Genomic DNA, 25787 nt, shown 5'->3' on the forward strand with positions numbered 1-25787 from the left:
GAAGAATAAAGGTGGAGTTGGAAAGGGCCAAGAGGGAACACCATGGGCATGCATAAAGGACCCTGCTGAGGGCATTGATGGAGAAGGGCTGATGTCCCCAGCGGGGGTCTTAGCAGGTGCCATCTGGCCACCCAGCTGTACATCTCTCTCACCCACCTGACCAGAGTGACATCATTCTTTAATTTACAGTGACCTCAAACATGCTAGTGTCCTGCACCCCTGGTGAAATCCAGCCAGGAGTCACTCCAACCCATGCTCATCCCTAACGTGGGATCTGCGAGTCTCTCTAGAAAGGACTGGGAAGAACATATTTAAATCCACACGCCCACAGGAAAGTTGGGGAGACTCCCTCCAGCAGCAGGGACCTTGTGGATTCCCTCTGTCTGATATCCACCAGGTTGGGGCGTGGTTCTCCACCAGGAAGGAAGAGGAGAACCTCTTCCAGGTGGGATGGGTTCACTTCAAACCTGGCCAGTTCCCATGCTCTGGGGCTCCGAGTCCGGCCCCCAGCATTGTCTTTGTGGACAGTGGGCCTGAGCTCCCTGCCCTTTGGGCTATGGCTGTCTCTGGAAAGAGAAGACCAGGACTTTAGGCCAGAGAGTGGCGGCTGAAACCTCACATTCACTCCCAGCATGACTAGACATTCGCGGCCTCTGTCACACATCTACAGTTAATGTACAAAGGTCTTGTGTTCCAGGCAGACTAGCCTGTCCAGGCCCCTGGGTCATCACAACAGCTTCTGGCCAAAGTACCTGTGCTTACATAGTTCCTCATGGCCACACGGCCGCCCATCCTCCCTGGTCTAGCTGCAACCTCGTCTCTTTGTCCAGAAAGCCTTCCCTGACACTTGTGATATCAGTCAGTCCTCCACACGGCCCCGTTACTGACAACTTGGCAATGAAGTGGTAGTTTCTCCTACAAACCGGACCCTTGTTCATCTCCTTCCCTTTTTTCGTGGTCAGTATTTACTCTGTATGTCTGGGGCTGAGTGTTGGAGTTCAGAACGCCCCAGGTTAGGGGAAGGAGAAAGAGGGACCACATCAAGGATTACGGATGGCATCTGGCTTTGAAGCCCAAGGAGACCAGAGAAGGTGGACTATTTTCATGTCCATTTAGCAAATCCACTAGTCAAGAGACCCAGGCCGCTAAGTGGAGGCCTGGCGAGGATCTCCAGTTTTATTTTAGGTCCAAAGGCTCCAATTCTCAGGAAATTGAATTTAGAGCCATGGATAGAAATGTGACACCCCAGTGCTAGGCAGAAATCTTGTGGGTTAGGGAGCCAGGCTCTTGGGGCTCTCAGGAATGGGTGGGGTAGAGGCCAGGGGGAGAGTCAAGAGTGTGAGGACTTGGAAACCTGCCCTAACCACAACTGCCCTGAGTTGTCTGTGCCCCGTCCACATCTTGGATGCCTGAAAGAGGAGGCATGTCACACCCTGGCTGTCCTGCCAGCAGCTTCCACTCTGGGGACAGTGCTGAGGCCTCCTGTCCTGTGGGCACACAGGGAGCATGGGGGGTTCTGGTCTCAGGATCAGGCATCTGTGGGGTTTGGGCTGCATCTCCTGCGGTTTGGGCTTCCTGGGTAGCAGGCAGAACAGTACAGAACGGGACAAGTGTTACAAAAGCCACATTGTCTGGCCCAGTTCAGGCTGGGGAGGGGGCTTGCTGAGACACTGGGGGCCTCAGATTACAGCCCAGGACTAAGGCTTCCCAGCAGCTCCCCCTGGACTCTGCAGCCTGTCTCGAGCACACTTTGATCCCCTCCTCTGCTATTGGGTGGAGAGCACGTCAGACAGGAGAGGGGTCTGGAAAGAGATATCAGAGGAGAGAGCAGAGAAAATGAAGGAAGAAAGAATGGAAAAGTGGGGGTGGGAGAGAGGCCAAGAGAGACAGAGAAAGTTCCCAGACACAAAGGCCTCCTAGGCGCCTGCTCCCACTGTCCTTCCAAGCTGAAGGAGCCTGGTCCTTGGAGGAGCATATTCCCCAGAATCCTAAGCCCTAAGTCAAGGGCTCTACCAGACCAGGGACTTAGGGCTGGCAAAGACCGAGTAGACACTGGTCTCCATTGGCCAGACGTCCCTCAGTGTTTGGAGATCCTCCACCTCTGCAGTTGTGAGGGGCCTGCCAGGTAGACAGGCAGCTGAGACCACTCCCCAAACAGACAGGCCAACAGAGGGGCCAGGTTGGGGGTGGGGCATGGGAGGTGGGGGTGGAGACTGAGGCCAGAGAAGGGGAAAGGACTTGTCTAGGACCATGAGGGGAGTTTGAGGTCCAGGCCTGGATCTTCATTACTGAGGCAGTTGGAGGAAAGGGAGAGGTTAGTTTGGGTGGGAGGAAGGCAGGGCTTCTGACTGAGCCAAAACAGGGGTTTCAGTCAGAAAATCTGGGCCTACACGTTTGCACCCCACCCCTCACCCCCAACTCTGACCGAATCTGGACTTCCATAGAGCCGTCCTTAAGAGAAAGCTCTAGCCTGTGAGGACAAGGGACTGGGAAGCTAGGTTGGGAGGTCTCCGCACACCCTTCCTTAGTCTGTAGGGTCGGGAGAATCAGGGTAGTTTAGCCTCTGAGGTGGGGGAAGGGGCGTTTTACTACGTTGTAGACAGTGTGTGTGTGTGTGTGTGTGTGTCTGTGTGTGTGTATGTGTGTGTGTGTGCGTGTGTGTGTGTGTGTGTGTGTGTGTGTCACACTGGGGAGAGATTGGGCGGAGGGAGCCGCAGCTAGCAAGGAGGGAAAGGGCCAGGTTTGTAGCCACTAGTTGCTGGAACAAAAGTTTTCAAAAAGCGCTCGAACTACACTCTGCTTAGTTTGGGGGAAGGGAAGAAGGGAGCCGCAGACACCGCCCCCCCCCCACTCCCGCCACACACCCCGCCTAAGGCCCTCATAAATATTTACACATTGGGCAGAAATGGTTGGGACACAAATCCCAATATTATGGGCAGACACCACGGAGTGTGTGTGTGTGTGTGTGTGTGTGTGTGTGTGTGTGTGTGTGTGTGGCTGGGGCTGGGGGGAGTTGGAGCCAACTCCGCTCAGCCATGGCTGCCCTGCTCCGGCCCGGCCTCCTCACCCTAGCCCTCTACTCCCTTCTACTCCCCTTAGACCGGGTCCCCAACACTCAGACTTCTCATCCCTACTCCCACCCAAGCTCCTGGGAGCGATCCGCCCGTGTCTCCGCTAGAGAACTAGCAACCCCACCCCCGAAAAACCCTCTTAGCCTTCCACCCCACTCCGGCCCATCTTCACTTTCCATTCCCGCTCCTACCTGGGTCCAGGGCAGCGCTGGGGTCTCCATGGGGCGCGTCGCAGAGAGGAAGGCACTGACCGCTCACCTGGGACATCGGCCCGGGACCTGGAGAAAACAGCGCTCAGCGGGCGGGGCGGGCCTCCCCCGAGTGTGCGTGGGGAACCGGGGACTGGCTGGGGTGCCCTAGCACAGACGCGTGCAAGCTGTGCTCCCAGGCAGGTCACCGCGTGGACCCCGCCATGCGACACCTGGGTGTCGCCCGCGCCCCCTCCCCGCTCACTCGCTCTTGGCTCCCATTCCAGCGCCAGCTCGCACCCACCGATCGCCCCTTCCTTCTTCCTTCTCTCGCTCCAGCCCCCTCGCTCCTCCCCTCTTCCCTGGCCCACCCTGTCCCCGCCCCCTCCTCGCTGTCTCTGCCTCCCTCCTGCCCCCCACGCATCCCCTCCCCCTTGCGGGGCTCGGCGCTGCCAGGGCAGGACACGTCTGTCCGCGGGGCGTCCGAGGCCCGAGCCCCCACAGGAAGCCAGCTCGTCTGGTTTCCTCCCCTCGCTCAGAGCCAGGGGCTCCAGTCTCCCCAGATCTCCGCCTCCTCAGGCCGGGAGAACCTCGCGGGCTGCACAAGGAGCCGCGTGTGTTCCTCTGGTCTTAAACTTTGCAAAAGTTTCCAGAATACCAAAAGAAAGAAGTCACAATCACCCCGGGACAATGGTCTGAATAGTAGTAGCCCTCAAATCGCGTTGTCCCAAAGACGAGAGCAACCTAGTTCCTCTGGTGCTCTTTGTTCACGTCCTCGATTTCCACTTGGAAACTGGGTGCCTGGAGTTTGGGGTCCAGCCCGCCAGAAACTGGACCTCCGGTTTCTGGTGTCTCACCAGTCGCCCCCCTACTCCGTTCCGTCCCATAGCAGCCAGAAGCATCCCCAGTGCCCTGCCATCCCCGCTCCAGGCCGGCACCCCAACTTTCAAACAGGAGGATGAGTGTAGAAAGAGGTAAGGAGAGGTCAGTTTGTTGACCCGGCTGGAATTGTAAACTCTGATGGTGGGGAGGAGCTGTCACCAATCAGGGTGTGTGTGTATGTGTGTGTGTGTGTGGGGGGGAGGTGTCCGGAGACCCCCAGAGTGACCCCAGAACCCGATTCCCAGAGCTTGTTGGCAGCCAGGTGGGGCTGGGCAGGCCCATGGAGGTGATCCTCAGTAGGAAACCCCTCTGGGACCCACACTGGACCTGAGCTGCCCCAAGCCCGGCGTCTGAGTCGGTACCACCAGGGCTAATTAGGGAGGCGGCGGCGCCAGGCCACCTCCTCCCAGCCCTCGTTACAGCCAGAGGGGAGCTGGGGCGCCAGGGATGGACCTTCCCCACCGTCGCCTCCCAGCCCTCGAAGTCACTACTTACAGCTCTTGTAGGTCTTCTGGGCGCCGTCGGGGCCAGGACCCGCGTGGCCCCCACGGCGCCCGCAGAGCCCTCACCACCCTGAGCCTCGTCCGTCCCGGCGATGGGCTGGAGCGACTGCTCTGGGAAGGAGGCGGGACGGGAGGGGGTCCCGCCCTGGATGCCGGGATGCTCGCCGCGGAGGGCTTGGTTCGGCTCCCCAGAGCCCTCCGAGATCGGGCTGCTGTCTGGAGGAGAGCTTGGGTGCACTCCTTCTTCCTGGTACCGGCTGAGTCACCGCGACGCGCCCGCGGCTTGGAGGGCTTGGCGGCTGCTGCATTCTTCCTGGCTTACCTGAGCCGGTAGGCTGGGCCTCACCTGCCTTCAAAAGCAGCTTCAGTCTCCTGCTGGCTTTAGCGTCCCACCTTTAAGTTTTTCTGTTTCAGATCAGGGCCCCTGGAACTAACGCAATCCTTAAGCCTCATGGTTTCCAAGTCGTCTGTGAGTTGTCAGAAGTCCGTGTTTACTTCTGTGTAGCTGCAGAGCACGCTGGTTACACAGGTGTGCCCCCTTTGAGGACTCAGCACGCAGGGTACTTTTCTTGCTGCTGAGGCAGCTTTCATGTAGTCCAGGTTGGCCACAAACTCCTGTGTAGCCAGTAATGACCCTGAACTTCATACCCTTCTGCTCCTACTTCCCAAGTGCCCTGATTACAGGTCACCACAGCCGGCTTATTCTAGGGATGGGTCTCCTGAATGCTGGGCAAGCGCTCCTCCAATCGAGCTATGTCCCCCACCGTGAACTTTCTGGTATGCTACCATATTTGAATAAAAAGCATTTCGGTGAGGGCGGATCTGGGTGAGACGGAGTCCACTTGTGTAGCCAGGTGGGCCTGAAACTCCCGATGCCAAGCTGCAGCGTCCTAAGTATTGGGATTAGAGGTGAGCACCACCACCCCTGTCTTCACAGAGCTATTATTATTGTATTGTTTCTGAGACAGGGTCTCACTATGTTGCCATGGCTAGACTGGAACTCACTGTGTAGACCAGGCTACCCCTCAAACACTTGCTTTGCCTCCAAGGGCTGGGATTAAAGGTGTGTGTCACCAGGGCCAGCTATTCAGCTATTCCTAGTCTTTTTTGGATTATCATATACAGTAATGATTCACCACACACATGTTTCATACTTCCGACTTGTTCCCTCCCGCACGGCCATCTCCTTTGCTTCCTTCGGCTGGCTCCCTCTGTTACATTTATTCCACCTCCCTCGCTCTTCCCTAGCTCCTTTCAGATTCTTTTCCCAGAGTTTCGTCATCTATGCACGCACAGTTACACATACACACACATGCAGGGGCACATACACACATATAATTATATATATACATATATGTGTAATTTTAAATCACCAATAAGAGAAAACGGGCAGTCTTTGTCTTTCTGAGTCTGCCTTATTTTGATTAACATAATTTCCAGTTTCACCCATTTTCCTGCAAATGTCACGGTTTCGCTGTTCTTCAGGGTTGCATAGAATTCCATTGCACTTGTGAGCCACTTTTTTTTTTAAATCCATTTATCTGTTGATGAGCATCTAGGCTGGTTCTGTTTCCTATTATAAGCAGTGCAGCAGTAAACTTGGATGCGCAAGTATCTCAGTGGTAAACTGATGGAGAGTCCTTCCGGTGTGCACCCAGGAATGGTAGAGCTGGGTTATATGCTGGTAAAAACTTGTCTTTAGTTTTCTGAGGAACATCCACATGGATTTCCATCTGACATGGGTCTGCATTCCCCCAGCAATGAATAAGGCTCCTTGCCTGAATTGGTGTTATTTTTGTTTCTTTGGTTTTTCCCTGACCATACCCATTCTGACTGAAGTGACATGGGAAGATGGGATGCCCTTTTTAAGTCTTCACCTGGGCCAGGTGTCCCACATAGTCTGGCCCTGGCCCTGTCTCTTCCTGAAGGAGCTGGCCAGGTTGCCTGGATAAGTTAGGGGGAGGTCAAAGATGTACAACAGGTGGCTGTGCACCCAGGTGGGTCTGCACCCAGGTGGGTCTGCACCCAGGTGGGTCTGCACCCAGGTGGCTGTGCACCCAGGTGGGTCTGCACCCAGGTAGCTCTTGCACCCAGGTAGCTCTTGCACTCTGGTGGCTCTTGCACTCTGGTGGCTCTTGCACTCTGGTGACTCTTGCACTCTGGTGGCTCTCGCACCCACGTAGCTCTTGCACTCTGGTGGCTCTCGCACCCAGGCACAGCCCTTGCTTTCTTGAGACCAGTTGTTAAGTTCAGAGGAAAACTCAGCCTCAGGAACTGGAGACCCCACCTGCCTTCACATGACCCCCAACAGCTAGGTGACTTCCTTTTCCTATGCAGGCCAGACTGGCCTTCAAGTCATGGAAATCCATCTGCCTCCAATGCCAGGGTTAAAGGCTTGTGGCACCATGCCTGGTTTCTCCTTTTATTTATTACTTGTTCTCTATTTACGTGCATGTATATAGGATGTACATGTGTGTATGGCTGGCATGCATGTATTAGTGTGCATGCACATGTATGTGGAGACCCAAGGTTGATGTGGGCCTTTCTCTTTCCCCTTCTTGTTGAGGAAAGCTCTCTTCTCCACCAAACCCAGCTCTCACAGACATGACTAGTCTTCCTCGCTTGTCCCAGGGGCCCCCTGACTATGCCTCCTGAGCTGAGTCCAAGGCAGGCCTCTGTTCCCCACCTGGCATTCACGTGGGATCTGGGGGTTCACACTTCAGTCCCCACACTCTAGGCGCTGAGACTATCTCCTCAACCTGTATTTCTTCCTGAATTTCCTCTTTTTTTTAAAAAAATTTTTCCTTTTTGTTATTTTTAATTATGTGTATGTGTCTGTGCACATGAGTGCACATTCTTGGGGAGGTGTGTATGCACATGAACGAATGTTCTTAGAGAGGCTGTAGACTGAATATCCCCTGGAGCTAGAATTTCAAGCAGTTGTTAGCTTCCTGATGTGGGTGCTGGGATCTGAACTCAGTTCCTCTGGAAGAGCCACCTTTCCAGTTCCTGGATTTCCTCTTTTATGGTGCAGTGAAAGCTCTTGACAACAAGGACTTTGCCTGCCCACTAGCATGCTCCCGAGAAGGGTGTCTGTCCAGAGAACACGATGCACACTTCAATTGTGTAGGTGGGGAAAGAGACACCAAGAGGGGAGGGGCTGGACACACGGTAACGTGGACTCCACTAGCTCCCTTCCAGAGCCCTCGAAGTAGTCAGGATAACACTAAGTCATTGCACAGTTCCATAGCCCCCAGCCTTCTGAAGTAGAGCAAGGCCCTTCCCAGTCTCCCCTCCAAGTCTTTCTTAGTGCACTCACAAGGCCTGGCCACTCCAGGGGTGCCCACCCCACTGTGTCCAGCAGTATGCCCCTGTCTTCCCCTCTTCCTGTCTTGAACAGAGGCCAGTCAGCTGGTCTGGATGCTGCAGCTGGACCACAGCTGTGGTGTCAGTGCCCTAGAAACTGAAGACAGGACACTGTCTCTAGGAGGCAGGACCCTCCCAGATGAGGGTCGTATAAAGTGCTCTTGTTTTGAGGTGAGGTCTCACCATACTGCCTAGACTGACCTCCAGCTTCTTGGCTCGGCGTCCCATTTAGCCAGGACTACAGGCATGAGCCACAACACCTGGCAGGGGGTGGAGAGGCTATTTGTGTGTTTGTGTGCTCTGTAGGAATTAACAATCACTCTCCAGCTCTAATGGAAATTACAGGCATAATGGCGTCTGCCTGGAATTCCAGCCTGCAGGATGCTGAGGCAGGAGAATGGTGAGATCCAGGCTAGCCTGGGCTACACAGGGCATCTATGTGTCAAAAAGCAAAACAAGCCGAGCATGGTAGTGTCTGGAATCTCCACACTGGGAGGTGGAAGAAGTAGAGGGATTAGGAGTTCAAGGCCAGCCTAAGCTATACAGCAGTTTCCAGGCTAGCCTGGGCTACATGAGACCCTGACTCAGAAGAACAATGAATATGGGTAGGTGAGGTGGCTGAGTGGGTCAGGGTGCTTGCTCTGTAAGCCTAACAATCTGAGTTCATCTGTGTAAAAGTGGAAGGAAAGAATCATTCCACAAAGTGGTCCTCCGACTCCACATGCCCACCGAGGTGCCTGTATCCTCCTCACTTCTGTGTGTATGCATATACACATAATAAATAAATAAATCCCACCAAAAGACAACCCCCCAAAAAAACTCAGTCCCCCCCAACCCTTCCTCGATGCTCGTCAAGTCCAGATGTGGAATCACATACCTGCAATAATTCCAACAATTGGGAGGCTGAGGCAGGAGGATCCCAAATTGGAAGCCAGCCTGGATATACAGTAGGACCTGGTCTTAAAAGAAGCCAGCACAAGACATGTGCCTCATTTGGTAAAGTGTTTATTCGGCAATCACAGGGCCCTGGATTGAGTATCCAGCACATAAGCTGTTTGTGGCAGTCCACACCTAAAATTCCAGCCCTAGTTCGTGTTTTTCCTTTCTTTTCTTTTCTTTTTTTTTTTTTTATCTTTTGTTTTTGTTTTGTTTTTTGAGACAGGGTTTCTCTGTGCAGCCTTGGCTGTCCTGGAACTTGCTTTGTAGACCAGGTTAGCCTCAAACTCACAGAGATCCACCTGCCTCTGCCTCCTGAGTGCTGGAGTTAAAGGCATGTGCTGCTGCTGACACCACCACCTGGCCTGTATTTTTAAAAATAATATATGATGTCAAATAACTTTTTAATGTTTTTTTATCATATATATCTTATTATTTATACATCTTCTTTGGTGAGATGTCTGAGTCTCATGTCCAGTAGTTCATTATTTTATGGATTAGTTTTGAGAGTTCTTTGTATGATTTAAAAAATTGTGTGTGTGTGGAGGGCACCCGTGTATGCACAGAAGCCAGTGCAGGACATCATGCACTGTTTTCTGGGGTCAGGTCTCTCTCTGAACATGTCCCAGTAGGCTGACAGCTAGCAGACCCCGGAGACCCTCCTTTCTCGGCCCCCACAGCACTGGGGGTGCAGTATGGCTGTGCCCAGCTGTATTGTGGGTGCTGAGGATTTGAACTCAGGTCCTCAAGTGTGTGCAGCAAGCCCTGTTCATCCGTTGAGTCAGTCTTTTCTCAGATATGACTTTTGCAAACATTTTCTTTCAGCCTTTTCTTCTTCTTGACATTTTTTATTTTAATTAAATCAAGTTTAGCACTTGTTTCTCTCCTGGGCCATGCCTTTTGTGGTGTAATACCTAAAGGGTCACTGCCACGGCTCTTCTGGGTTATTTGTTCCTTCATATACAAATTGTTACAGCATTCAACAGCCAACCAGGAAAATGCACAAGTCAGTGGGTTTTGTTACACTACATTATTGCTTTAAACTGCAGTTAAAACCAAAACAAATCAAATACAGAATTTTTTCATTTCAGCAATTTTGAAGTGTCCAACTGAATTGGAATAATTATACCCATGATATTGCGCAACAACATGTTTATAAAACTTTTCATCAACCCAAACATAAACTCTTTAAAAATTAAGCAATAACTCCATGTATTAGAGAGAGAAAGAGAGAGAGAGAGAGACAGACAGACAGAGAGAGAGACAGAGAGAGAGGGAGACAGAGAGAGAGAGACAGAGAGAGAGAGAGAGAGAGAGAGAGGGAGAGAGAGAGAGACAGACAGACAGACAGAGAGAGACAGAGAGAAAGGGAGAGAGAGAGAGAGAGAGAGAGAGAGAGAGAGAGAGAGAGAGAGAGATCCTAGCTCATCAATCTTAAGTTCCTTGGTTGGCGGACCCATCACTCCGATCCGCCTGCTCACCTTCACATTATTTATCCCTCTGGACAAACTGGAATACACAGCCGTCATCGTAAAAGAATGTAGTAGAAGCCGAGTGGTGGTAGTGCACACCTTTAACCCCAGCACTCAGGAGGCAGAGGCAGGAGAATCTCTGTGAGTTTGAGGCCAGCCTGGTCTACAGAGGGAGTTCCAGCACAGCCAGGGCTATGCAGAGAAACCCTGTCCGAAAAAACAAAACAAAGCTAAACAAAACCCACAAAACCAAGACTGTAGTATAAAGAGCACAAGCAAATAGAGCGGATTTCCATGAATTTCACAGTGGTAGAGATAACGGGGTATTTCCCCAGCTCATGGGAGAGCACAAACACATTTCCCCATTACCACAGATTACGTGGTCAAGTTTCCCACACTGGGGGGAAACCACAGCGGGCAGCACACCCAGAGTGCACTGGATGAGCCTTACCCTGGGGAAACCACCGTCATCAGCATGGGGCTGCCCTGCCAGGTAAACACCTGGACAGCTGGGCGCTGCCTGAAGGAAGGCTTATTCTTAGTCCAGCCTAACCTCCTGGCTGGAGCTCTTCTGGGTCCCACATCCCTTTGACAATCTGATGGAGCTGTAGGCTCCCTTTCCAAAAAAACTTCCTCTGCAAGTAAACAGCATTCCCAACACAGTTCTGGGAGATTCCTGAACTCCAGAAAGCCCCATGGCATGACATCAGGGGCTGAGGAGAGAGAATCTGGCCACCTCTGTGGCTCTGTCCCCTGTCAGCTGGTTTTTTGAGGGCCTCTGACATTAATGCTAAAAAGTAGAAATGAAAAAACACATGGAAAGTAGGTTGGGTTTGGCAGTGAGACGAAAGGACCCCCTAATAGCAGAAGAATAAGACAGGACTTCAGGTGCCGGTGTGTGTGTGTGTGTGTGTGTGTGTGTGTGTGTGTGTGTGTGTGTGTGTGATAGAATTGGGAAGGACGAGTGTAACCCTGTGTATCCGTGAACTCCTACTGGGGGTCACTTTGCTTTACCCTGAAGCAGACAAGCTGATGTGTGATGGCTCCTTCCACTAATGGGAAGATTACCAAGAGTTTGGGGTTCCTTTCTGCTTTGGACCTTGCTATAATAAGAAGCAATAGATTTCCACCTTTATCATGTGATGTTTTCTGTATCAATCAGGGTCCAATCAGGAAAACGGAAACTTCAAGGAGAAAGCTGTGTGAAGCAAGGAGCTGGTTTACAGGTGTCCCAGAGGACAACCGAGAGCTAAGAAGCTGCTGGAACACAGGACCCACGCTGGCTGGTAGGAAGCCAGACACAGGAACTGGCTGTCACCAAGGATGGCGCCTGCCCTGCTCCTGCTGACCACCTCCTTCAGTGGCCTGCCACTGTGCATCAGAAGTCACCTCCCCAAGCAGAGAAGGGGGCCCCTCCACCCTCGGGCCTTCCCATCCCTCACTAGCCCCTCCCATAGGGAGGGAGTATTGGGAATGCAGTCTGTTGGCTTTTAGCTCCTTGCAAAATCCAGAAGGGAAGAAATGAAGCTGAATGCTTGCTCCCAAAGCTACAAGCCTCCTCCTACACCCCCAACCCCATCTCTCTTTCTCTTCAGAAACTGTGTTTGAACTTGACTGTTTCCCAGTACCTCACTAGAAACGGACCCACGGTTGTGCAAAGCATGGCATTCCGAAAGACAAGTCTCATCCGCTCCACTTTCTCCCACAGCTACGCCCAGGGCTGAGTCAGTACCCACTAAAGATGCTCACTCTGACTCGGTCCTCTCTCCAACAGAGAGGGCCAGTGTTCTCTGCCTTTTATATGCAGAGATGCCAGAGTCCAGAGAACCTGGACTTACCCCAACGGCTGCAGCTGCCATGACTTGTAGGCCTGGCCTGCAGGAGGAAGGCTGACTCAGCACAGCCCGCTCCCTGCCACGCCTCCCCAGCCGGTGCCGTGGCTCCCAGCCACGATGCCGATGCCTCTTTCATGTTTCTGTGAGTTTTGGGATCCGAGGCCAAGGCTGACTCAGACATGACCTCTTGAAGGCCCGCAACTTCCTCCTGCACCGGGAAATAGAGCATCCTGTGCCTCTGCCAAGGGGATCACGATGGAGGTCAGGGAGTCTAGTGACCGAGGCCTGGGCCGGAGAAAGCCTGTTCCCCAGGGTGGGGTTCTCAGTCACAGAGTCACTGCTGTGCTCATGGTCACCACTTCTCCCAAACTCAGAACTCGGGCATGTGGTTAGGCACATATAATTGTCCTCTCAGGGAAAATGGGAGAGGGAATTAAAAAAACGGGGTGTATGTCACGGCTGTCAGGGGACCCCGGTCATGTCTCGCTTTAGTCACCAGACTCTGACTTTTGTTGGGGGCCTCTCGGCAGACCTGCAGGATGTCCTATTTCCTAGGACAACAGGAAGTTGCCAGTCCTGGGGAGGTCATCAGAGCACATTACTCACTCTTTGCAGCACTGACTGGGGGGGGGGGCGCAGGGAGGGTAATTCTCGGTTGGGAAGCTGTACTTGGAACTAGAGGATGCCCAGCAGCATGCAGGACCTCTGCTCAGTAACACCAGTAGCATTGACCCAGAAACCCTCTAGTCATGAAAAAAAAAAAAAAATACCTCGAGGCCAGTGAGATCACTTGGCAGGTAAAGGCACGTGTGGCCAAGACTGACAAACTGAGCTCAGTCCCCGAGGATAAGGAGAGAACTGACTGACCCTTTAATGCCTCCAGACACGGCCAAATGTCCCAGGCGAGCAGACAAAAGCTCTCTTGGCTGGGGAGTCCGGACTCCAGACACAGGACATGAATGTATCGAAGATGTTCAGTGTCCAGGAGAGAGTGGCAGAGACATCCAGCCCTCATTATGCAAGATCCTGCCACTGGGCTGGGGATAGGGCAAGAGAACTTCTGGGCTGAGGGAGGAGAGTGAAGAGTCCCTCAGGAGGCAGGGAAACGGACTTCATAGCCAGAACTCCCAGTCTTGGCCTCCATGAGAGAAGCTAGCTCGTCTCGCTTTAGCTTTGTTACCTAGAAAATGAGGATTCTGATTGCACCTGTCTCACAGGGCTTTATTAAGCTTTAAAGTATTTCTTCTTTATAATATGGTTTTCTTTTAGAAAATTGTTTTTTACTTTTAGAGATTTATTTCATTTTAAATTACGTGTTTATGTGTGTCTCTGTGTGGGTATGTACACGTGAGTGCAGTGCCCTCAGAGGCCAGAGAGGGCCCTGGATTCCCTAGAGCTGGAGTTACAGGAGGTTGTGAACTGCCTAAGGTGGGTGCTGGGAACCAAACTTGGCTCCTTTGCAAGAGCAGTATGTGTTCTTAATTCCTGAACCATCTCTCCAGCCGCATGGACAATTTCATGGAGAAACCGAGGCTAGACTTGGTGACCCATACTTGTCACACTAGCACACGAGGCAGGGCTGGGCGCATCACAAGTTTGAGACCAGCTTGGTCTACATAGTGAGTTCCAGGTCAGCTTGACTTACAGAGAAATACAGAGGGAGACCTTGTCTCAAAAACCAGAGCCTCCCACAGAAGGGTGAGGGTATAGCTGAGTTGGTAGAGGACCTTACCTAACATGTAGGAAACTCTGGGTTTGATCCCCAGAATCCCCTAAACCAGGGTGCGTGGTTTGTACATGTATTACCAGAACTGGGGTGGCAAAGGCAGGAGGCTCAGAAGTTCAGAGACATCCTTGGCTACACAGGGAGTTTGTGGGCAGGCTTGGTTCATCCTTGGCTACACAGGCTTGGTTTTATGGGCCTTGCCTAAGGGGAAAAAAGATACCAGGCTGGGGAAGGCCACTGAACCTGCTAACTTGAGTTTAGTCCTCAGGACCTGGTGGTGGCAGACTCCACACGTGTGCTCTGGCATGTGCACATACTCTGCCACAGTAAATAAATTAATAAGGAATGTTAATTTGAAAATGACAACAAAAACAAGAAAAGATTAGGAAGTTTAGCTCAGTGGTAGGGCACTTGCCTAGCAAGAGCAAGGTCCTGGGTTCCGTCCCCAGCACTGGGAGAATAAAAAGGAAAAGGGAAGAAGAAAAAGGAAAAGGAAAAGAGAGGGTACAGAGAGCTCACACACACATGTCACAGTCAATTCTCCACTAACGTTTGTTATAACGAATAAACCAAGGCTGACACGTCATTACTAACCAAAACCCCGGCTAATTCAGGTTCCTGAGTTTTGACCTAATAACTTTTCTCTGAGCCAGAATCCTGTGCAAGATATCTCATATTTAACTGCCAAGTCCCTCCCTCCCTCCCTTTCCTTCTCAATTATTTTTATTTTTTACATGAGTGTTTTTCCTGCATATGTGTGTGTGTGTGTGTGTGTGTGTGTGTGTGTGTGTGTGTGTGTACCATGTTCATGCCTGATATCCATGGAGGCCAGAAGAGGGCGTCAGATTCCCTGGAACTGGAGCTACAAACGGCTGTGAGCTGCTGTCCTAGTAAGGATTACTATTGTTGTTGTTCTTTTAAATAGTTGTTGTGATGAAAGATCATGACCAAAAACACCTTGGGGAAGAAAATGTTTATTTGGCTTACACTTCCACATCACTGTTCATCACTGAAGGAAGTCAGGGTAGGAACTCAAGCAGGGCAGGAACAGGGAGGCAGGAGCTGATGCAGAAGCCATGGAGGAGTGCTGTTCCTGGCTTGCTTGGCCTGCTTTCTTATAGAACCTAGGCCCACCTTTGGAGGGATGACCCCACCCACCATGGGCGCCCCCCCCCCATCACTCTCTAGTTAAGAAAATGCCTTACAGACTTCCTTCTGTAAGTATCCTTCTCAACAGAGGCGCCCTCCTCTCAGATAACTCTAGCTTGTGTCAAGTTGACACAAAACCAGTGAGCCCAGCTACCCTGTGGGTGCTGGGAATTGAACCCAGGTCCCTCTGGAAGAGTAGCCAGTGCTCTTAACTGCTGAGCTGTTGCTCACACCGCTGTGAAGTCTCTTTGGGGTCTCTTGGCTGTGACCACGGTCCTAGTTTCTCAGATTTGTCTTACTCTTGATGATCTGGGAAGATCTGAGAAGCGTTGCTGAACACCACTTTTCTGAGGTTTGCTCTGTGTTTTATTATATTTTATATTATATATATATATATATATATATATATGTTTATATTATACAGGGATCATGTGTTCCAGGATCACAGAGGTCGTGTCGCTCCCATCATGTCACAGTAAGAGGATGCCCTATGAGTGTAATTTGGGGCTGCTGAGATCAGCCTTGGTCATTCTCCACTGTACAGTGACCTCTTTCCCCTCTGGACCAAGTGTTGGAAAGGAAGCTGACGTTTTGCAGAGGCCACTTGAAAAATGGAGAGCGCCACAGAGCTGTGAAGCTGGACTGAGTTAAGAAATGTAAGGGCTAGGGATGGACCTCAGTGGTAGAGCCCTTGTCTAACACACAACAGGTCCTACGTTCAGTTCTTAGCCAACAGTGCCCCATATGCATGATGGGTCAGGTTTTATGGCACATATCTGTAATTCTAACAGTCAGGAGACAGAGATTGAAGCCAGAAAATGTAAGGCCAGTTTGGTCTACATTGTGTGTTCCAGACCACCTAGGACTACATAGTAAAACCATATCTCAAAAAAGTGGGGGGAGGCTGGAGAGATTGTTCAGCAGCTAAGAGCACTTGTCAGAAGACGCAGGTTCAGTCCCCCACACACCTGGCAGCTCACAACCATTGTCTTAGTTACTTTTCTGTGGATGTGGTGAAACACCATGACCAAGTGTCTTAGCTAAGGTTTCTATTGCTGTGATGGAACGCCATGACCAAAAGCAACTTGGGGAGGACAGGGTTTATTTCAATCACAGTTTCACATCATCATTCATCATCAAAAGCAGTGAGGACAGGAACTCAAACAGAACAGGAACCTGCAGACTGGCACTGAAGCAGAGGCCGTGGGGGTTGCTGCTCACTGACTTGCTCCCTGTGGCTTGCTCAGCCTGCTTTTTATAGAACCCAGGACCACCAGCCCAGGGCTGGGACCACCCACAATGGGCTGGGCCCTCCTACCTCAGTCACTAATTCAGAAACTGCCCCACAGGCTTGCCTGCAGCCCACTCTTACGGAGGCGTCTTCTTGGTTGAGGCTCCCTCATCCCTGATGACTCTAGCTTGTGTCCAGTTGACATAAGACAAGCCAGCACACAATGTAGAAGGAAGGAACCAGCTCCTTCTGGTTGTCCTCTGACCTCTACACGTGTGCTGTGGCTGGTGTGAATCCACACACAAATACATAGGAATTAAATGTTTAAAATATAAAAACAAACAACAAAAAGCATGTACAGGGCCTGTGAGGTGTCACACCACACCAGACAGAACAGTGGCCTCTAAAGGCATCCCAGGCATACGTGAACACACTCCCTTACACGGCAGAGAGGACTTTGTAGAAACGAGGACCTTGAAATAGGATGAGCTCCTTGGAGACCAGTGCACCACACAATCCTCAAAATGAATCGGCCTTTGGCTGAGACCAGAGAGCCCGGGGTCACTGAAGGCAGGGAAAGGCCAGCATGAGGACTCAGCCTTCCCTCCCGAAGGCACCCCAGAAGGACACAATCATGACAACACCTTCAGGTTAGCCCTGTCAGCCCTGGTTGGACCTCTGACCAACTATAATATAAAAAACTCACACGGCTCAGCGTGGCTGGCGTCACGGTAATTGCGGCAGCGACGGGAATGAGCACATGTGCTAACAAGTGCGGTTGGCTGTGGGAAGCAGTCGGTGAGCAAAAATTACTGCTCAGTGCCTTCACGCGAGCGGCCCTCTGGACCTGCAAGTGCAGTTCCTTAAACCACAATAATCGCCAAGACAACACCGTGCTGGGTGTGGTGCTGTTCGCCTGTAGTTCCAGCACACAGGGAGCTGAGGCAAGAGGATTACATGTTCCAGGCTGGGGTGGGATGACTCTGTAGGTAAAGGTGCTTGGTGCCAAGTCTGATGACCTGGGTTTAATTCCTGAGACCCACTGATCTCCACATGTGTGTGCCCCAAATAAATAAATGTAATTAAAATAATAACAATAATATAACAACAACAAACCCAAGTTCTAGGTCGGCCTGAACCACAGAGTAAGAACCTTGTGTCAGAAAGGCCCTCACTGGAGAGACAGAGGCGGACAGACCTTTGTTAGTTTGAGGACAACAATACGTAGTGAGTTTCGGGATGGCCAGGGCTACAGAGCCAAGTCCAGGTATGGAGTCTAGTGCCTCCATGAGTACACTGTGACATACAAGCCCCGTGGTAATGATAATCACACTTTTTTGTTTGTTTGTTTGTTTTTCGAGACACGGTTTCTCTGTGTAACAGCCTTGGCTGTCCTGGATCTCCCTCTGTAGACCAGGCTGGCCTCGAACTCACAGAGATCCGCCTGGCTCTGCCTCTTGAGTGCTGGGATTAAAGGCGTGTGCCACCACCACCCAGCAATAATATACTTTTTAAAGCTCAGCAAAAACCAGATGTGGTGGTGCATGTCTGCCTTCTCAGTTGAGTGAGATTGTGTCAAATCCCTTAAAAAGGGGCCGTCTAGACAGCTGAGTGGATAAGGGCTCCTGCTTCCAAGCCTGATGATCTGATTGGGTCCCTGGGACCCACATGAAGGAAGAAGAGAACTGACTTCCTAAAGCTGCACACACACACACACACACACACACACACACACACACACACACACACACGCACACACGCACACACACACACATACACACACAGACATCAGGGCAGGGAGAGACAGGGCAATACGCAGAAGGCATGGCAGGAGGCACAAGAAGCTAAGAGGTCGAATCTTTACCGCAAGGATGAGAGATAGAGAGACAGAGAGAGACAGAGACAGACAGACAGACAGATTCTGAACTCTCAAAGCCGAACCCCAGTAAAAGCACCACTTTCTCTTCCCACCTCCTCCCAGAGTGTCACTAACTGAGGACCAAGTTCAAATGCCTGCCCCTACAGGGAGCTTTCTTCCTCCTCCTCCTCCTCCTCCTCCTCCTCCTCCTCCTCCTCCTCCTCCTCCTCCTCGTCCTCCACTTCTTCTTCCAAGACAGGGTTTCTCTATGTAACAGCCCTGCCTGTTCTGGAACTGGCTTTGTAGACTAGGCTGGCCTCGAACTCACAGAGGTTCACCTGCCTCTGCCTCTCAAGTGCTGGGATTAAAGGTGTGCGTCACCACACCATGTTCAAAAGTTATTTTTATTTTGTCTACATGTAATGTATGTCTCATGAGCACTTGGTGCCTAGAGAGGCCAGAAGTGGGTTTGGATTTCCTGGAGTTGGAATAACACAAAGTGAGCCACCCTGGGGGTGCTGGGAATTGAACCCTGGTCCTTTAGAAGAGCACCAGTGCTCTTAACTGCTGAGCCATCTCTCCAGCCCTCCGGAAGTGTTCTTATTCAAGCCACCAGCTATGGAGCCCTGGCCGTCACACAGGGGTTGCAGAGGTTGAGCAAGACCCTGATAGATACTAATGTGACCTGGGGCAAGGTAGAACTGTGGCCTTCAGGAAGCATGCTGTGGTTATTTGACTGGGCAGGAGACACCAAACCATGAGAATCTGGGAGGCTTCGTGGACGCCGTGGGTTTAGGTTGGCCTTGAACAGGCAAGCTTCCCTGCAGAGACAATGTCACCAGCTGTCCATAAGCAGAGGAAGGGGGACAGGCCCACACTGTACCTCTGACTCTGCACTGTACCCTGCCCCTTTCTCTTCACATTCCAGAACATCCTGCAGAGCCCATGGCCTCGTATTAATGAGCAAGCACATTCCAATCACATTGCTCCACTCTCTACCTCTCCACCTCTCCACCTCCAAACAGCGGGCTCCTCAGACAGGGTGAGCACACTTCAGCTTCTAGAAGGCACCGGAAGCAGTGATGTGAGCTCACACCTGCCATCCCAGCTCTCAGGAGGTGGAGGCAGGAGGTCCCAGAGCTTATGGCCAGCCTTGACTACATAGTGAATTCAAGGTCAGTTTGGGCCACACGAGACTCTGGTTCAAAAAAACAATACTCACTGGGGGATGGAAAGATGGCTCGGTGGTTAGGAGTGTGAGTGTGTACTGCTCTTGCGGAGGACCCTCGTTTGGTTCCCAGCACCCATGTTGGACTGCTTACAACCATCTGCAATCCCAGCTCCAGGGGATCCTACACTCATTTCTGGACGCCATGGTACCTGCACACACACACACACACACACACACACACTTAAAATAAATCTTTAAGAAACTAAATTATATTAATTAGTTGATTGGTGGGTATGGCTGCACAACTCTCTGTTAAAACCCTCTGAATTGCACATTTTGCGGGGAGCGGAACTGTACATTTTAGATGGGTGAATTATGTGGTGTGTGAATTACATTTCAATAAACTGTTACCAAAAGATAGCCATATGTCTGATCCTAAACATCTCAAGAGTGCAGTGGTAGAACATTTGCCCAGCACGTGTGAGGCCCAGGCCCGCCCTCGGCAACAACAAATAAAAATAATAATAATAATAATAATAATAAATCAGGGCTATTAAAAGAAAAAGGAAAGATCAAGCCGAGGGCAGAAGGGCTTTGTTGGAATCAGACGCCCTCAGGGGGTGGCAGAGGGGGCGCTGCCGGTGGAGGGGGCTGTGAGGGGGAGAGAGGGGCAGACAGTGGCCGCACAGAGAACTCTTCCAGGGCAGTTGGCAGAGAAGGAAACAGAAGAGGGGGCTAGGAGCTCCTGGGCAGAGGAAAGAGGCGCGTTTGTTTGTGTTTAGACGCAGCAGACAGGAGTGTGTTCTCTGAGAGAAAAGTCTGCAGAGAAGGAGAATTGGAAACTTCCGGGGAAGAGGGAGAAGGGGGAGGCAGTGACACAGGAGGATCTTCTTACATCACCATCCTGACTTTAGATAAAGGAAGGCCCCTGAGGATCTCGGAAGTGATTTACGGCACAGGCTCCACAGCCAAGCTGAACATTCACTATCTACCAACGTCTCAGGAGGCCCGTCGGGGTCAACACCTGTAACCTCCACTTGGCAATAGCAGGACCGAGGCACAGACAGGTGGGTAACGGGTCCAGAGTGACACCAGTCAGTACCGCTCTTAGACTCGGCAGAGGGGTTCAGGGCCACCGTCTGCACACCGGAAGGGTCTGTATGTCGTAGCCACACCCAAAGAAATAGACTTGTTAGCCAGATGACAGTCCCTGACCGCAGTGACACATCAGAGACCAGGTTTACTCTTCTGGCTTCGAAACCAGGACTGCAGGTCGGGACGTAGCTCATCAGAGCTCTTGGCTGGCATTCACATAGCTCTGAGTTTGACCCTCAGCACCTGACAGACTAGATACCTGTCATCACAGATCTTGGGAGGTAGAGGACAGGGGGATGGGAAGCTCAAGGTCACCCCCAGCTAGTTCAAGGCCATCAAGGCTATAAGAGACGCCATCTTAATAACAGGTGTAGTGGTAGTCCAGGGGGATGGCTTAGTCGTCAGCAGAGTGCTTTCTGAGCAACCATGGAGACCTGAGTTCGAATCACCAGCATCCACTTAAAAACCAGACATGTTAGCCGGCATGGTGCCCGCCTTTAGTTCCAGCACTTGGAGGGCAGAGGCAATTGGGTCTCTATGAGTTTGAGGCCAGCCTGGTCTACTGAGCAAGTTCCAAGGCAGCCAATGCTACAAAGTAAAACCCTAGCTCCAAAAAAATAAACAAAAACAAAACAGAGCAAACAGATAAAAACAGACATGTATTAAGAAAAATGGGGCTGGAGAGATGGCTCAGCGGTTAAGAGTACCAGCTGCTTTTCCAAAGGTCCTGAGTTCAATTCCCAGCAGCCACATGGTGGCTCACAACCATCTATAATGAGATCTGGTGCCCTCTTCTGGCCTGCAGTCATGCATGCAGACAGAACACTATACATAAGAGATAAATAAATCTTAAAATAAAATAAAATAAAATAAAGAAAAATGAAATTCATGGATAAATGGATAAATGGATGACTCCCCCAAAAATGATCCTGGGTGAGGTAACCCAGACCCCAAAAGACAAATGTAGTGTGTTTTCTCTTATATGTGGATGCTAGCTTTAAAGTCTACACTATGTGTGCTATAATCCGAGTAACCACAGGGGTTAGGTATCTAGTAAGGGAATAGGGGGAGGAGAGGACCTCCCAAGGCAGGGGAAAGAGAGAATATTGTTATAGAGAGATGAAGAGAAAACTAGAAAAGGAGGACTAATGTGGTGGGGGATGGAAGAGAAGGATGAGGAGCGGGTACAGGGAGGGACAGCTAACATCAAAGGCCATTTGAAAAACAGTGTGCAAACCTACTAGTGTAGAAACATCCTAAAATATATACATATAAGAAAGGAATCTGCTGGGCGGTGGTGGCGCACGCCTTTAATCCCAATACTCGGGAGGCAGAGGCAGGCGTATCTCTGTGAGTTCGAGGCCAGCCTGGTCTACAGAGCGAGTTCCAGGACAGCCAGGGCTATGCAGAGAAACCCTGTCTCTAAAAACGAACAAAAAGGAAGAAGGAGGAGAAGAAAAAGAATCCAAATGGAGTTACCCAATAATAGGGAGAGAACACCCACATAATGCATCTATAACACCAAGCAAAATCTTCAGTGCCTGGAATGGGTCCCATGGAAACCCCTAAATGTCATAGGCTATAGCCAAAGACTGTAGTAACTCTCCAGAACCTGACTCCAAGGCCCAGCTGCTGAAGACAGCACTTACATATGGCGTCAAACGCGGAGAAGTTGAGCTGGCACCTAACTAGAGGCTTCACCCCTGTTGACTAGCATTCATGGTAAGGGAAAACTGAACACTATTATCCTGCTAGAGGAATACAGCAATAAAATAACTCATAACAACGTATTGCTGAACTCGTAGACCAGTGCCTCACTCAGCCCTCGGCAGAGAAGCTTGTTCTTGTAGTTATGTGGGAACTGACACAGCAGGGCAATGTTCAGAGAGTGAGAGACTTTGGAGCACTCAGTCCTAAGTGGGATGTCTTCATCAAAGGCCTCCCTCAAGGCTCAGGGATCTGTGCAGAGGAGGAGGTGGAAAATTGTAAGAGCCGGAGGTGACGGATGACTTCAGGTAAACAGTCTCCCAGGTCCAACAGGAATAGCACCTCTAGGACTCCCAGAGGCTGTGGCAGCACACACAAGGTTGGCACGGCTTCAAGCTAGACAGGGGCCCAGTGCTGAGGTGGGAAGAGGATTCAGGCTCCCATCCCGAAGCTGTTTACCCACTTTGAAAGGAAAAATTCATTTTTCTCTGGTGGAGTCTCACTGGATATATCAACCAAAACTCAGGGAAGGTGCCATGCCCAGGAGTAGTTGGCCAGCAAAAAAAACAAGCTTAATAGTATTTTTTTTAATACCTTTGTCTCATTTTTCTTTGAGCTTTTTTGTCTTATTTATTGTTTATTTTGATTTTTGTGTGTATGTGGTTTTTTGTTGTCTGTTTTTGTTTGTCTTAGAGAGAGAGAATGAGAGAGAGAGACAGAGAAAGAGAGATTGAGAAAGAATGAACATAAAGTTGGGTGAGGAGGGAGGTAAAGAGGATCTGGGAGAAACTAGGGGAGGGAAAAACATGTTCAAAATATATTGTATGAAAAAACACAAACCAGACATGAATAGGCCAGGCATGGTGGCGCACGCCTCTAATGCCAGGACCTAGGAGGCAGAGACAGGCGGATCTCTGTGAATTCCAGGCCAGCCTGGTCTACATAGCAACTTCCAGGCCAGTCAAACACACACACACACACACACACACACACACACACACACACACACACAGCGAGAGAGAGAGAGAGAGAGAGAGAGAGAGAGAGAGAGAGAGAGAGAGAGAGATCCTGTCTCAAAACAACAACAAACCCAGACACAGGGAGATGGACTTAGCTCAGGAGTGAAGAGCACCTCTCAGTTCCCAGCACCCACAGGGTGGCTCAAAACTGCCTGTAACTCCAGTTCCAGCAGGAACAGACATGGTGCACAGATTTATGTGTAGATAGAACTCCCCCATGCATAAGAAATAAAACAAGGGGCTGAAGAGATGGCTCAGGGGTTAAGAGCACTGACTGCTCTTCCAGGGGTCCTGAGTTCAGTTCCCAGCAACCACATGGTGGCTCACAACCATCTGTAATGAGATCTGGTGCCCTCGTTTGGCCTGCAGGGATACAAACAGACAGAACACTATATACATAATAAATAAATAATCTTAAAAAAAAAAAAAAAGAAATAAAACAAAAAGAACCCAGTGCCTGATCCTCAGTACCACGTGCAGCATGCGAAGGACAGACTAAAGTCTAGAGCTCACACAGAGCACATGCTAGACCAGTGCCCGGAGCTCACACAGAGCGCATGCTAGACCAGTGCCCGGAGCTCACACAGAGCGCATGCTGGACCAGTGCCCGGAGTTCACACAGAGCGCATGCTAGACCAGTGCCTGGCACTCACACAGAGTGCATGCTGAGACCTTATCCATATTAGATATTGCATGCAGTCCTCACGGTCCTCAGAAGGGAGTCACCTTGGTGAAATTAGCCTTAGACAGCTAGTCTGTATCTGTGCCAGGAAGTCCTAAAGGCAAACAGCCCAAGAGAACTCTAATTCCATCGGGAGAGGCTCAGAAATTGAAGCGTGAGTGTGAGGACCAGTGTTCGGATCCCCAGAACTCACATACACGACAGGTGGTTGTTGTAGGCCACCTGTAATTCCAACCTTGGAAGGTGGAGACTAGAGATCCCAGAGCAAACTGGCTAGCAAGACTTGCCAAATTGGCAAGCTTTGGGTTTGATGGAGACCTGCCTCAATGAATAAGGTGGAAAGAACAATGGAGGATGGGTACCCACATCAACAGATGGCTTACACACACGTGTGTACGCATGCACTCACATGGGCAGAATTCACCCATGAACTTTCATGTGACACTATTCCTGTGGAGACATGAACAAACTCACCCCAGGTAGGGGACAGACAACAGATTGAAGTGAGGACACCACTAAAGTTCACTTGGGAAGGACTGAGTTTATGGGGCAGCTTACAGGAACACGGGTAGGGCAGACGCATCACCAATGCCGGCTGTAGTACAGGTGACCTCCTGAGAGCGGGACACTTGGAAGGCACCCGGCAACCACGGGTAACTTAACGGTCTACAACCCAAATGTGCTTTCGGGAAATGAAACAAAGTGTCTTAAGTAGACCGTACACTGGGTTAGAGAAGGAGCCGAATTGATACTGTTAAAGAAAATTCAAGAAAAAACAACTAAAGGCACATAGGGGGACCAGAGCTGGAGAATAAACAGAACACCAGTGACATGAGGTTATAGAAATCAGTCTAACCCACGACTGGAGGCCCAGATTTAGTGAAGGGGAAAATTTATTTTATGTACGGGTTGGCGATATGGCTCAGCAGGTAAAGGAGTTTGCTGCCAAGTCTGACCAGCTGAGTCATCCAGGTGGAGGACAGAGAAGGATGTTGGGTACCTGCTCTATTGGGGCATCACTCCTTAGAAATAAGGCTTCTCACTGTACCAGGAGCTAGGCCACCAGCCAGCCCCAGTGACTCTTGTCTACCCCACAGTGCTCAGGTGACAAGAACTCACATAGCCATACCCAACTTTTTTTTTTTTTTTAAACTTCTTTATTGGCCGGGCGGTGGTGGTGTACACCTTTAATCCCAGCACTCGGGAGGCAGAGGCAGGCGGATCTTTGTGAGTTCGAGGCCAGCCTGGTCTACAGAGCGAGATCCAGGAAAGGCGCAAAGCTACACAGAGAAACCCTGTCTCGAAAAAGCAAAAAATAAAATAAAATAAAATAAAATAAAATAAAATAAAATAGTAAAATAAAATAAAATAAAATAAAATAAAATAAAACTTCTTTATTGACTCTTTGGGAGTTTCACATCATGCACCCCAATTCTGCTTACCTCCCAGGCCCCCCACATCTTCCCCTCATCCCTGTTGCGCCCCCCACAAAAGGAAGTTAGCAAGCAAACAAACAAAAGCAAAACAGCCCCCCCCAAACCAAACAAAAACAACAACAGAGAAAAATCTCTTTGCTTCTCCTTTCCCGCCTCTCCATCACCTCTCCATTGGTCCTGGTGGCACTGGAAACTTCGGTGTGTCACATAGTAGACCCTTTTGTCCCATCAGCCTTACTGGCAAATGTTCATTGCAATGAGTCACTGATCTGGTTTAAGGCCTCTGGTTTTTCGCACACCATCCTCCCTGGATGCTCACCAGAACTTCTCTGGGATATCCTGCAGTTGCCTGGAGTCTTGGAGATCTTGGGGGTATCTTCCTTCACTACCTCCAGCAGGCCCTAGATGGGGTGGATGTTAGGGTGGGCCAAGCTAAGGCTGTGAGCCTGGGTGTTAGCCA

The 25787-nt window shown here is 50.7% G+C and overlaps 1 protein-coding gene and 1 non-coding gene across 2 annotated transcripts in view; both read right to left on the minus strand.

Annotated features, from left to right (window-relative positions):
• Mdfi (MyoD family inhibitor) overlaps nucleotides 1-3338 on the minus strand; it is a 16543-nt gene extending 13205 nt beyond the window's left edge. Inside the window, exon 1 of the mRNA XM_059243915.1 lies at nucleotides 3263-3338. Within this exon, the coding sequence (XP_059099898.1) occupies nucleotides 3263-3338 (76 nt within the window). The remainder of the gene's footprint in view (nucleotides 1-3262) is intronic.
• A 7417-nt stretch (nucleotides 3339-10755) lies between these two features.
• On the minus strand, nucleotides 10756-10919 carry LOC131893993 (U1 spliceosomal RNA). The gene has a single exon (XR_009374788.1). It is a non-coding gene; the product is annotated as a U1 spliceosomal RNA (small nuclear RNA).
• Nucleotides 10920-25787: the final 14868 nt, after the last annotated feature.

The sequence above is a fragment of the Peromyscus eremicus genome, chromosome 16_21 (assembly GCF_949786415.1).
Source record: "Peromyscus eremicus chromosome 16_21, PerEre_H2_v1, whole genome shotgun sequence".
NCBI classification, from domain to species: Eukaryota; Metazoa; Chordata; class Mammalia; order Rodentia; family Cricetidae; genus Peromyscus; species Peromyscus eremicus.